The following is a 13,745-nucleotide window of genomic DNA, read 5'->3' on the forward strand; positions in this document are numbered from 1 at the left end:
TCCATTCGGCTTGTTATTACCATAATTAATATTATTATATATTTCACTTTTAGTCACGTGTCGTCTTATTTTGGGATCAGGATTCCCTTCCATTGGAGGGAAAATTGGAGATTTTTCAATTATTCATCCTGACCGTTCAACTTTCATCCAACAGTCCACGTCATGCCACGTGTCTCACTCAATTTTAAATAATAAAATATTAATTAACTTTTTTTAAAAAATAAAAATAAAAATAAACTAATAAAAACTATGGGGTGGCCTGACCACCCCATTTTTGCCATAAGGGTGGCCGGACACCCCACCTGAGCCAGGGGGTGGCCGAAGCCACCCCGATGGCCCCTCGAGGTGGTTTGGCCACCCCCTATAGCCAGTCCCATCAAATCATAAAATTTCATTTTATGGCACTAGTGTGGCACACTCTAGGGGCCACGGGGTGGTCAAGCCGCCACCAACTGGCCCCTTTGGTAGCCACCCCATGCTCGTGGGGTGGTCCGGCCACCCCATAGTTTTTATTAGTTTATTTTTATTTTTTATTATTTTTAATTTTATTTAAAACAATAATTAATTAATATTTTATTATTTAAAATTGAGTGAGACGCGTGGCATGATGTGGGCTATTGGATGAAAGTTGGACGCCAAGGATGAATAATTGGAGAATCTCCAATTTGCCCTCCAATGGTTGCATGATTTTTTTATTTATTTTTTTGGTCTCTGCCTCTGCCACACTGCCCTCTCGTTCACTTCTCTCCCTCCAAATCTTAGGTAAAAATCTCATCTCTGTTGGTTATTTTTCTTAAATAATTACGAAATTTTGTGCACCTTCTGTCCCCATTTTTCATTTCCTCTGATGAAATTGGCTCAATCAGCACCATTATTGAATAAGCTCAGAGACTCATAGCATATTGGGTTTTTTCTTTTTCAATATTTTTCTCATTCTCATTGTCAAGTACTTCTTTTACTTGTTTGTACAAATGGGTCTTTGATTTTTACGCAGCCTTGTGAATTTGGATGGCTTTTGAGTATTGGGTTGTTGTGAATTTATACGGGTTTTCGTTATTTGCTGCTAGTTTCCATGATTTTGCATTTTTTTTTTCTTGTTATGGGGTTGTTTCAGCAAATTGTGAATTCTCGTGATATTTGTTGGACCATTCTTCCTCCAGTAGTGACTGGATTGCTGGAGAATGCTTGGAAGTTGGGGTTGAAGACCCAGAAATGTAAACAATAATAGCTTTTGGCTACCACGGTACGAAAGTGGTTTTATTATTTTAGTAGAAAGGTAAAATTGTAAATATGCGTACATAATTAGGTAAAAGCGGGATTATATATATATATATATATATATAAAAGCGGTTTCCTATATATAAACGCACCCGTAGTAGGACTCCTATTTCGCATCTGTTTAGGAAGAGAAAGCTGGGTATGTTATATATATATATATATACATAAGTGAAGGCCTCCTCCTTCACAAAACAACTTCACAATTTGAGTTTCCGTTGTGTCTGCTGTGATCGAAAGCCGGACAATTGCAAGCAACACGTCCAACTGCCCAACGTGGTACGCTGAAGGTAGGCGGTCTTCCAATGAATTTATTTTCTTTTACCGTTTCTTTTCTTTTTCCATTAATTGAATTTATTTGATTGGGAAGAATTAAAAATGATTGGTGTTTATTAAATTATTGTACTAGGACGTTTCTGGGAAGTTTTCAACGGATCATAAAATGGACCGGATATCTGAATTGCCGGACTCTATTCAAGAGCAAATTCTATCTTTCGTTCCCATGAAACAAATACTTCAACTTAGTATATTGTCCAAGAGATGGCAAAACGTGTGGACTTTATTCCCCATTCCAGAATTTAAGCAACCCCATTTTGTTTATAATTTGCATTTGCGAAAGGTTCCACCCAACGAGCAAAAGCAGGAAATCCAGAGAAAGAAAGAACAGTTCAAAAATTTCGTGGAGAGAACTTTACAAAGCCGATATAGGCAAGGGCTAAGTATAAACAAGTTTAGGCTTCACATGATATTGGATGAATCAGATCGCGCTCTTGTGAATCGTTGGATTGACTATGCAATTGAATGCAATGTAAAAGAGCTGAATCTAGACGTATACATCGATCAAAAAGGGTACGAGTTTCCTACGAAGAAGTATCAAAATTATGAGTTGCCTGAGAGGGTTATCGTAGCAAAATCAATAACTGAGCTGAAACTATACAGGTGTAAGCTGAAGTCATTTTACAGTGATATTAACTTATCCTCTTTGAAGAAGTTGGTTTTGAGAATTGAGGTGGAGAACCAAATTGTCCAAACTCTAATTTCTGGTGGTCGTGATATAGAAGAGATGACATTTGAATGTTGTTATGGGTTGAAAAGTATAAAGGTATTGGGTCTTCCTAAACTCAAGGCTATTGAGCTGGTAGGAAATCCTGAACTTGAGAGTGTTGCGATTGGACCATCAAATCTTGAATCTTTACTTCTCAAGCTTACGACACCATGCCAAATCAGCATAGGACAGTGTGAAAATCTAAAGAAGTTAGAATTATTTTCATGCAACATAACCGACAAATGGTTGCATGATGTTCTTTCTAAACATCCACTCATTGAATGCTTGGACCTACAATCTTGCAGTATGTTGAAAAAGATTAAAATTTCAAGTCATCGCATGAAGAGTTTGACCTTTATTAGTTGCTTCAACATGGTTGAACTTGACATTGTTACTCCTAACTTGCAAATACTCGAGTATAGTGGTGAGGTTATATCCTTTTCTAGAAATGCTTCGAGTCTATCGGAAGTTAGTCTCAGATTTTCAGACGAAAATGAGGATGCTTTGGATGTCGAAAAGATTGAATTTCTTGCAAACTTAAGTCATCCGAAACTATTAAATTGGAGAACTTTCAATGCAAAGGTATACTAGTTTAGTTTAATTTATTTGATTCTTTTTATTCGTTTCCTAGTCTATGTTACTTGTACATCAATTGTTAGCATATATTAGAAAAATCTAACACATGTTTTATTGTTTACTTTGTGAAGAGTGTGATTACTGCAAAGGAATTGAGAGAAATCCTACCATCCCCATTATATAATGTTAAGCAATTGAGGCTGAGAGCGTGTTCTCTACCTACAAGACAAATCCACGAACTTGTGGATGCCATGTTGTGGATTTGCCCTTTTCTAGAGATTCTCTATATAGAATGGGGATACAAAGAGACAAATGACAATATATCCTTCAAGGTATTGTATATGTTCATTTCTTATTGGTTTTTTTTTTTTTGCTAAATGGGGTCGGCTCTGGTGTAGTGGTTCCTCTTGCTGTTAAGGATCTTCCGGTAGATATTTTAGGTGTATTAATGGTTTGGGAATTCCATTATTGAATTGTGCATGAGTTATGCTATGACGCTTGTTATTTTACTTTATTCTATTTTTTGGGGAGGGGTTGTTGCATGGTAAGATTTTGTAATTTTTATCAAAATCTTATAAGACTAATATTTTTAGTCAAACTTGAATATTTTAATTTATTACGATCTAATTATATTTTAGCTAAAGTTAAATAGTTAATTGACAAATTTTTAAAAGAGTTGTATGTTAGCCTATTCCATCTTTCCGCATTTTGGGACAATTCTTATATATTATGATGATTTGTAATTTTGCATTAACGGAATTTTTCCTAACTAAAATTCTTTGTCATTACTATTAAGTTTTCACATTCAAAATTCAGTTTGAGCACCTTTCTTTGGGCCCAGGTAGATTGATGTCTTCTTGTTGGCATTTCTAATTATAGTGTTCCTAACTGTGCGCTTATATTGCAGTTCTCATACGGAAATCCTATTGACAAATTGGAAAATCTCAATTGTTGCAAACTTCTTCCAGATCTATGTTGGCGACATTGCCTAAAGACTATCGAGATTGAAAATTTTAGAGGATCTATAGAAGAAGAGCCTCTAAACAAGTATTTTTTCGAGAATGCAAAAATATTAGAGAACCTTCATTATATGAAAGGATCTGCGTTGTCTTATGATTTGATGAGATCAAGAACTGTAGAGAATGTGCGTACGGAAAGATTATAAAAATAGTATCTTTTATAGAATGAATAGTTCTTTGAATTTGTTTAGCATATTGTGACTTTTGAATGGTTTTATATAATCATTTGACTTGATTCTTCTCGTGTTTGTTTCTACTTTAAATAAATATTATAGATGATGAATTGTCTTGCTAGATTTACCTAGGCATTCATCAACTTATCATACATAATAAAATTTTCATGTTTATTTTTCAATGTAACTAGTAGTACTATATATGTTGTGAATTTATATGGGTTTTCGTTATTTGCTGTTAGTTTCCATGCTTTTGAATTTTTTTTTTCTTGTGGTTATAATATCACCTGCTCTTATGGGGTTGTTTAAGCAAATTGTGGATTCTCGTGATATTTGTTGGACCATTCTTCCTCCAGTAGTGACTGGATTGTTGGAGAGTGCTTGGAGGTTGGGGTTGAAGACCCAGAAATGGAAACAATAATAGCTTTTGGCTACCAGTTTACGAATGTGGCAACGTTGGTTTATTTTATTATTTTAGTAGGAAGGTAAAATTGTAAATATGCGTACATGATTAGGTAAAAGCGTCAATCGGGATGATATATATATTTATTATTATTTAATTAAGCGGTTTCCTATATATGAAAGCCTTCATTTTTTATTTTTTTTTGACATGTTCGCACAAGAGGGGGGAGGGGGATTCGAACTAGTGACCTCCGCTTCATTAAGCGTGGTCCAAGCCGATTGAGCTACCTCTTGGGAAGGGTGAGTCTGAAAGTTGATTGTTTGGGAGTGGGGAGAAAGATTGATGGTTTAATACAAATAAGAAACTGCTTGCTTATTTATAGTCAAGTTTGAATGATCATTTTGTTAAACAATGCATGCTATAAAAAGATTTAAAGAATATTAGTATGTTATTTACACAAAAGTTGCATGACATATTCAAAAATGAACAATGCATGCTGTTAACAAACAATGCATGAACTATATTGTTACAAACCTAAGTTTATCTCCTTTTTAATTAAACGGCAAGATAATTTCTATCTAACGAAAATGAGATAATTAAATAAATCAAGATGGTATAAAACTTAAATTAGTAGTTAAGATTTTATAACTCACAAAAAAAAAAAAAAAAACAAAAAAACAAAAACAAAAAACAAAATGTTACGAAGTTAAGTTTGCAACAAGATAATTTAGATTGCTAATTTAGATTAATTTGGCTCACATAGCAGCCAACTTATTAGGAAAATGTGACGTTAACAGCGTCACTAGGAGGCTACTTCTTAACCTCATTAGCAAACTCTTTTGCTGCCTCATTGGGAACTGTATTAGCAGCCCCATTTTCAATAAAAACTGCCGTTAGCTTCTTAACGATGGCTGCCTTTCCGTTGTAATTATGCATCCATTGTTCAGAGAGATCAACATCTTCGAAAACTTCGTCGTTTTCCTAAATATAATATTTCAAACAAAATAAATTATATATATAAAAAAATTGTTTACATTTTCGAAACAAAGTTATGGAAAATAGAAATAAAATAAACAAAACTAATACCGTTGTTATTTTCCAAAACTTGCCGGTCGAGAAGTCTATGGGTTTTGCTCCAAAACACTCAAGTTTAATAATGTCTACGAAGCTCTTGCTCGTAAAATTGTCACGACAAAAACCAGCGTTCTTTGCCTTTGACAGAACAAATCTCCATTTGTGCTTCTGATGGCAACTTGGGCACTAACAAAAACACAAATACAAATCAAACAAATGATTAAAGTAGGAAAACTACAACAAATCAAAAACTAACATAAATAAAATAAAACAAACCTTCTGCTTAAAGGTTGACCCTAGGCAACCACTCACATAATCCATCTTCTGGCATTTCTCACATTGTACCTAAAAATTAAACCATTTCTTCATGTGTATATATTTTACAAAACAAAAACTATATTTAAAAATATAGTAAAGAATGAAAAGAGAATCGAACTTTGAAATTGTAAATTTGTCCGGTACGGTCAGTGAGTTCAAGAACTTTGACAAAATCGATATAAGCATTTATTTTTAACATGAAAGTCTTGGAATTCATAGCTAAGAGGAAAGGGAGTAGGGAGTAAGAAAGTTGATTGTTTTGGAGTGGGGTGGAAGATTGATGGCTTTGATAGGAATAAGAAACTACTTATTTATAGTGAAAAATAAGTAAAGTTTGAATGATCCATTCGTTGAACAACGCATCAAATGTGTGTGTTGGTAAATGTATTTGTTGTGATCATTATGCATCAAATGGTCGTGTTGGTAAATCTATTTGTTTGGTAAATGTATTTGATCATTATCACAATTTTGCAGTTTTTCCTCACCTAAAATTCTAATTCCAAGGTCCCTCGATTGGGTTGCTTGATGAACCCGTCCAATGTATAAGAGACTCTTTGATCACCACAAGGGGGAGGATGTGATTAATATCTTCTGGACATTATTGAATAAAAGATTTTATATTGTTTTTCAGTAAGGTATACAATCGGTGTGAGGAATATTATTGGTTAAGAAAGTTTCTATAGCTCAAAGGGAGGGCAACTGCTGCAAGGAGGCTTAAAAGAAAAGAGATCAAAATCAAATACACATCCAAAACTAAAGGACGGAACTATATGGGGCAGGGCCATGACCCCTAGTTTCGAATATATAGTTAAAATATATATTTGAAATATTTATATAAAAAAAATGGGTAAAGTGTACGTACCCCTTAAACTACCACCAAATTGACAATGTCCTCCCAACCTTTCAATTGTGACAATGTCTGCTCAAACTACAAAAGCATTGTTAATGTCCCCTAAGGCTAACAAAAAGATAAAAATATATTTATCAGTAAGACAAAAATATTCCTATAAATTCGAGAAAAAAAAATTATTAATTTTTTGGGTAAAGTCTACTTAACTTCCTCAAACTACCACTCCAATGACAATTTACCATTCAAACTATCAATTGCCACAATTTACCCCTCAAACTATCAAAACAATGACAATGTACCCCCCAATACTAGCAAAGTGGCGAAATTACCCCTATATAATTTTCAATAAGACAAAAATACCCTTAAAATTTTGAAACAAAAAATAAATTTTAGTATTTTTGTTTTTATTTTAGTAAGGATAATTTCATCATTTTGTTAAAAGTAGGGGTACATTGTCATTGTTTTGGTAGCTTTACTAGTTTATGGGGGTAAATTGTCGCAATTAATAGTTTGAAGAGTAGATTGTCATTAGGGTAGTAGTTTGAAGGAGTTAAGTGGACTTTACCCTATTTTAAAAAAAAAAAGATTTTTTTTAATTAATTTTTTGAAAATGAAAATTTTTAATTTTTTTTAAATGGAAATTTTATTATATATATATAAAATCCAAATTTTCAATTTTTATAAAATCAATTTTTTTTTCTTATAAAAAATGAATTTTTTAAAAAAAATTTGGCCACCCCTTAGACTTTTTATTTATTTATTTTTTATAATTTTAGTTTTAGGTTTTTTTTTAGAAGTTATAGTATTTTTTTAAATTTTTTTTTTTTTTATTAAGGGTAGTTTTGTCATTGGGGAACATTGGCAAAACCCTACAACTCTACAGAAACGATGCCGTTTGCCCTCACAACCCACCTATATATTCAACTCCAAACCCTAGTCCCCATTTGTATCCCCTTCCCCAAATCCCCGCCGCTACACCACCAGAGCTTGCTCACCAATGGGTCGTGTCATTCGTGCTCAGCGTAAGGGTGCGGGGTCTGTCTTCAAGTCCCACACCCACCACCGCAAGGGCCCGGCCCGCTTCCGCAGTCTCGACTTCGGGGAGCGAAACGGCTACCTCAAGGGAGTGATCACAGAGATTGTGCACGACCCGGGCCGCGGAGCCCCGCTCGCTCGCGTCACCTTCCGTCACCCCTTTCGCTACAAGAAGCAAAACGAGCTTTTCGTCGCTGCCGAGGGCATGTACACCGGCCAGTTCGTGTACTGCGGGAGAAAGGCCAATCTCATGGTCGGAAACGTCTTGCCTCTCAGATCCATTCCCGAAGGAGCTGTGGTATGCAACGTTGAGCACCACGTTGGGGACCGTGGGGTCTTTGCCAGGTGCTCTGGGGATTACGCTATTGTTATCAGCCACAACCCTGATAACGACACCACCAGGTCTTTTTCTCTCTCTTATTGATTTATAGTTGTGGAATCTGTGGATTGATTCTGTTGATTTGATCTGTATGAATCTTGATGATTTGGGTATTGGGTATTAGCGTTGTTGTGGCATGAATTGCTTTAGCTATATGTATCTGTAGTTTCTGCGAATGCTCTTGCTGCTTGGGAAGGTACAAAATATATACAATCTCCTTCTGTTTAGTCTGTTATCTGCTGTTTAGTTACGTTTACTACTATGGCTGGTGTTTGATGCGCTGAGCTCTTTGAAATTCAATGCACAGATTTTACAACTTGCAATTTGGTGTTTCTGTAAATGCTTGTGATTAGTGTGATTGGTTCAAGAGATTGTAGGGAAGCAAAGGGTATTGGAATCGTAGGTGTACCACTTCAGTCCCATATTTTTATAAGATGCTGAGCGATTTTTTCCCTCCATCTTGTTGCGATGATTGAATGCTACTAATTTGCAAACTGGGATTATGTATTTGTCATCTTCTCTTCATAGACTATGTTTTTCCCGATTCCTGATGAGTTCTTATATTGTTGTACCATAAATATTGAGATGCATTTTCTAGTGGTTATGGACGTGTATATGTCTTATCCTGGCTTTCTGTAGTTCCATGTTTTTTACTTAATTTTTTTTTGAAGTCTGAGGTTGATATAGTGGCTTGCTTAGCTGACAACATAGTTGTCTATATTTCATTATCGATTTCATTATCATTGGTTGTTTATTTATTCATTTTAACAGGGTCAAGCTCCCATCCGGTGCGAAGAAAATTTGTCCAAGCGGCTGCCGAGCTATGATCGGGCAGGTAGCAGGTGGAGGGAGAACTGAGAAGCCCCTTCTTAAGGCTGGTAATGCTTACCACAAGTTCAGAGTGAAGAGAAACTGCTGGCCTAAGGTACGTGGTGTGGCAATGAACCCAGTGGAGCATCCTCACGGAGGAGGTAATCACCAGCATATTGGACATGCTAGCACTGTCAGGCGTGATGCACCTCCTGGTCAAAAGGTTGGTCTTATTGCTGCAAGGAGGACCGGTCGGCTCAGAGGACAGGCTGCTGCTACTGCTGCTAAAGCTGATAAGGCTTAAGAAATTTAGTCTGATAAGAGAATCTACATTTTACTTGATTGTGTGTTCGAGATCTTCTGCATCTTGCCTTCATAGATTAATATTCAGATGGTGAACTTTGTTGAAGGAATTTTGTTTGGATTGTCGTAATGTTTTATTAATGACGTTTGGTTTTTATTCATTCTCGAAATTAGTAAAAGAAAAATGCGAATTTCTGATGAATAGATGATGGGAGTCTCATCCCATCATTGTGAGATCTGCATAACTTTTTACAGTTAAAATGGTTCCCCCAGAAACTCCAGGATATACTGTATCGTTTTTAAGTACATAATATTCCCTGGGTTAGGGAATACTAGGGGTGTTAAATTCTTGGAGGGTCGGGTTTGGGTCTTGTTAAGGTACTCTCGTTTAATTAAAATCGGGGAATATGCTCTGAAATTAAGGGCAGTTCATATGCAATGCAGCATTTATCTTGGTCATTTACCTGCAAAATTTTATCATGAATTTTGGAACAAGCGACAAACTTAGAAGAAAAAGGGAAAGGGAAGAGGAAGAAGGGTAGAAAAGATAAACAAAGAAGATCGTAAATCATATGAAGTCAACTGATAATTGGGAAGAGGCTAAGCTGTATGGTGGAAGAGTAATTCATTGTAACATCTAATAGACCAAGTAAACCAAACAGGGGCCAAACAAAAACGAAAGTTACTAAATAGGAAAGTGAAGCTCTTTGTCTCTGCCATCATAGGATGGGGTGGAAAATTTTTAAGCTATAAAGAACACTACGGCATGCAGGCTTACAAAAAGGGATCGTGATTAACTATAACTTTGGAGATGTTCAATCATGTAAATATATTCCCAAATCCAAATAATTGTTTTCAACTAAAATTGTGTGAATATTACCTCATTAGTATTTACTATTTTTATCCACTTAATATTTATCGTTTCAATATTTACTCTATTTTATCATATTTTAAAAATAACAAATACCTATTTACATTATAAAATCAGAGACAGAAGCCCTTCCACAAAAAAAAAAAAAAAAAGAAAAGAAAAAAAAAAGAAAAGAAAGAAATGGCTCTCTCTTAACTCGTTTTATTTCTCCTTAGCCCGTTTTTAGTCGTTATATAACCGTCTCTCGTGATCTCTCTCTTTCTCTCTCTGAGATTAAACCAATGGCTTATGTATTATTAACCCTTGTTGTCCTGACCCTCGCTGTGGCCGACAAAGCTCATTGCATCAGAGTCCCGGATCGGATCTCCGAACCCGCGAGGGACCCGCCAAGCGGCCAGCCCTTGAAAACTGCGGTTTTCGCTCTCGGATGTTTCTGGAGATCCGAGGCCGTGTTCGGGTGCTTCAACGGCGTCGTAAGGACCACCGTGGGTTACGCCGGCGGATCCAAACTCAACCCGGAGTACAGAAGCTTGGGCGACCACGCCGAGTCCGTCCAGGTCTCGCCTTTCACGCACTCCCTTTCTTAATTCTTAGGGACATTGTTGTGTGTGTTTAATATAATGTGGCTTTAAGCTTTTCGATTTATAAGCCGGCAGGCTTTTATAGTTGAAATTGTTTATTTCTGAGATTGGAATCAAGGGCGTGTAGTGTTTTTTCTTTTGTATAATTCTCTACGATGGGACTTTTAGAAGCATTTTGGGAAGGATTGTATAGAATTTGAGGTTGTGGCACATTGAGTGATTCAGAAATTGATGATATTGGATGGATTAGGCGCTTTTTTTGGGTGGAATTTCTAGACTAATGGCCCATAGGGATCGACACTAGCTTCTGGGGAATTAAGACGAAATTCGCGTTTTGTTGGGTTGGTTTCTTGATATGATTTATAGGCCGGACAGCTTGAGTGTGAAATGATTGATTATTCTGATTCTTTGTGCACTGTGTAAGATGGAGTTGAGATCAATGGATAGCTGATCTTTTTCCACTGCTTGTTCTCGAATGGTTTTAGATGCCTTGGCCTCTCAGCTGATGCTTATTCGCGTGTGGTTACATGGGTATCATGCTGGTCTTCTTTAAGCTCGAGAAATGAATTATAATTAGTAGTTATACTTTGAGTGCGTTTGGCCCTTCTATTTCGCAAGTCTAAGGTGCATTTTTAAACAAAATCATGGAAAGTATCCCATTTGGGAATGCATTTGAAAAATATGACAATTTAAAAACGTAAAAAAATCCACATTTTCACGTAGTAGGCAATGAGCGTGTTTTTAAAAAATCATGCTTTTAGTGGGTAGTTTAAGTCACTATTTTTTTCAAACCATAGATTTTCCAAACAATTAACTACTTTTTTAAAAATCTTGTTTTCATTAACTATATTTTGAAACCAATATTTTTTCAAATTCCATATTTTGGAACAGTTAAACGAAACGGACTTTGTGTGACATCTTTATTTAAATGATACTGTTGTACATATCCAGGTGTTTTAATGCCTCAAATTGACCAATCCTTTATTAGTACTCTTTACAATAAATAATTTGAGTTACATTCTAGAAATTTCAGTCTTCCACTGCCTCGAATAGTCTAGATTTTGTTGGTAGTTTTTGAATTCTTGCTTGTGTAAAAAGTATATGATGTAGTGGGTTTGGGATAGCCAGTTTTATTCATTTAGGCAGGTAACATGGCTGGCAGGTGGAGCTACGTTTACTCTGGATTTTGAATAAGGATTCTTGTCTCATTAGCTTTCATATGACTATTGCAATGTGCCTTTCACTTTGAATTTATTACATTGTGTTTTCTATTTCTTTTTGAATGTTATGGAAGCCTGTCTGATATGGTTTTTCTGAATACTGTAAAGGTTGAATATGATCCCAGGCTGATTAATTTCAGAAAACTTTTGGAGGTCTTTTGGTCCAGTCATGATTCTAGGCAAGTATTCGGGCAAGGCCCTGATGTGGGTATTCAGTACAGGTAACACCGATGACCTCCAAAAGCAGAATTCTTACTTCAAACAGACCTCATACTTACTAGTGAACTTTTTCCATGGGTTAACAGATCTATTATTTTTACTAATGGAACTGAAGAATCTAGATTGGCTGCTATAAGCAAAGAAAGAGAGCAAACTAAGTCAAAGATCAGCCTTGTTACTACTCAGATTCAACAGCTTGGAACATTTTATCCTGCAGAGCCTGAACATCAGGTTTAGTATTTTCAGTTAGTATGTCTTATTTAATACAAATTTGTGTCTGATCTTACTGTAGAATCTTTTAAATCCTCTAAAAGTTTGAAGTCTTCCTAGGTTTCTGGTATTTAAGAGCAAAATGTGTTCCAATTTGTCGGAATATAAGCTTGAATGGGCCGTGAATTTGAATTGTACAGTTGGATTATGATAGACGTGGTTGTACAAAATGTGTCTTTTAAAGTTTAGGAATGAGAAATTTGAAGCAGGAAGATGAACTTCCTGAATTTGGTTAGCTACTTTTTTTTATTTATGAAACCGTGAAAAAGATTATGTTCAATCGATCCATCATATATCAGGCGATCATAAATAGAAGTGGATAGGTTTAGCATCTGAATTTTGGAATAGTATGAGGATTCAAACATGCGGAAATTATTCATTTTACCATGACACTGAAAAAGGCTTGTGACAGTCTCACTGTGGTTGGGTACATGATATAACTGTGCCTTTTTGAAGTGAATTCTTTAGATAATGCTGCCGTAGTTTTGTGTACAACCTCCACTATCACTACTCAATATACTTCTTAACATTCATTGAAAAAAATAGTCAGTGCTGGGATTTTGTTTTTAACTCTGAAAGATGGGGGGGGACATTCTTTTCTACTGGATGTAGCATTGGTAATTTCCGAAATAGCTTCTGAGGACATTCATTTCAACAATCTGTAATGAATGACTGAACAACATTTCATCTCTTAAAATCTGCAGAAATTTGAGCTCAAGCGAAATCCCTTCCTTCTTCAGCTAATTGGAAATCTACCGGAAGAGGAGCTTGAGAGATCAAGTCTGGCTGCAAAACTAAACGGCTATGCTGCAGTCCTTTGCCCTCCAACGATTCAGAAGCAGATTGATGCAAAGATAAATGATATTATGAGAAAGGGTTGGCCTATTTTAAGAGAAGTGTAGCTTGCCTTTGGGGCCTAACTTTAGATGACTATACTTCAGCTGACAAGCTCTAGCTATGTTGCAACAATCAATTTGCTTGTTTTCCGAGCTGTGTTGTCGAGAATCTCAAGCTGTGGGAGAGATAAGCCGGCTGAGTTCATTGATTCAACGAGCTGGTATCTGAGTCTCCTTGAAATTGTATCAGGGGTGTTTGGTTGATGGAGATTTTAACCTCATATGTACCTTGATGGTTGTTCTACGGGAAATTTTTGGCCGTGTAACTATTATTAGCTTGTGTTTGTGTCTCTTTCTTTTTGCATGATCGTGATTGTGATTCTTAGACATAGGCCTTGGGTCACTTTTGGTGTAATTTAAATAGTCATTTGAAAAGGAAAAGATTTTTCCTTCAAACTAAATTGAAAGAAATTCCTCTATTTTGTCTA

At 35.8% G+C, this 13,745-nt stretch overlaps 2 protein-coding genes across 2 annotated transcripts; both read left to right on the forward strand.

Moving 5' to 3' along the window:
- Positions 1 to 7,663: 7,663 nt before the first annotated feature.
- Positions 7,664 to 9,421, forward strand: LOC132172490 (large ribosomal subunit protein uL2). Its single transcript, XM_059584001.1, has 2 exons — positions 7,664 to 8,170; positions 8,919 to 9,421. The coding sequence occupies exons 1-2, from the start codon at positions 7,731 to 7,733 to the stop codon at positions 9,259 to 9,261; spliced, it is 783 nt and encodes a 260-aa protein (XP_059439984.1). The 5' UTR covers positions 7,664 to 7,730; the 3' UTR covers positions 9,262 to 9,421.
- A 947-nt stretch (positions 9,422 to 10,368) lies between these two features.
- Positions 10,369 to 13,745, forward strand: LOC132170801 (peptide methionine sulfoxide reductase A5). The gene is made up of 4 exons (XM_059581911.1): positions 10,369 to 10,688; positions 12,041 to 12,153; positions 12,238 to 12,382; positions 13,126 to 13,745. The coding sequence occupies exons 1-4, from the start codon at positions 10,413 to 10,415 to the stop codon at positions 13,321 to 13,323; spliced, it is 732 nt and encodes a 243-aa protein (XP_059437894.1). The 5' UTR covers positions 10,369 to 10,412; the 3' UTR covers positions 13,324 to 13,745.

Source organism: Corylus avellana, chromosome ca2, assembly GCF_901000735.1.
Source record: "Corylus avellana chromosome ca2, CavTom2PMs-1.0".
NCBI classification, from domain to species: Eukaryota; Viridiplantae; Streptophyta; class Magnoliopsida; order Fagales; family Betulaceae; genus Corylus; species Corylus avellana.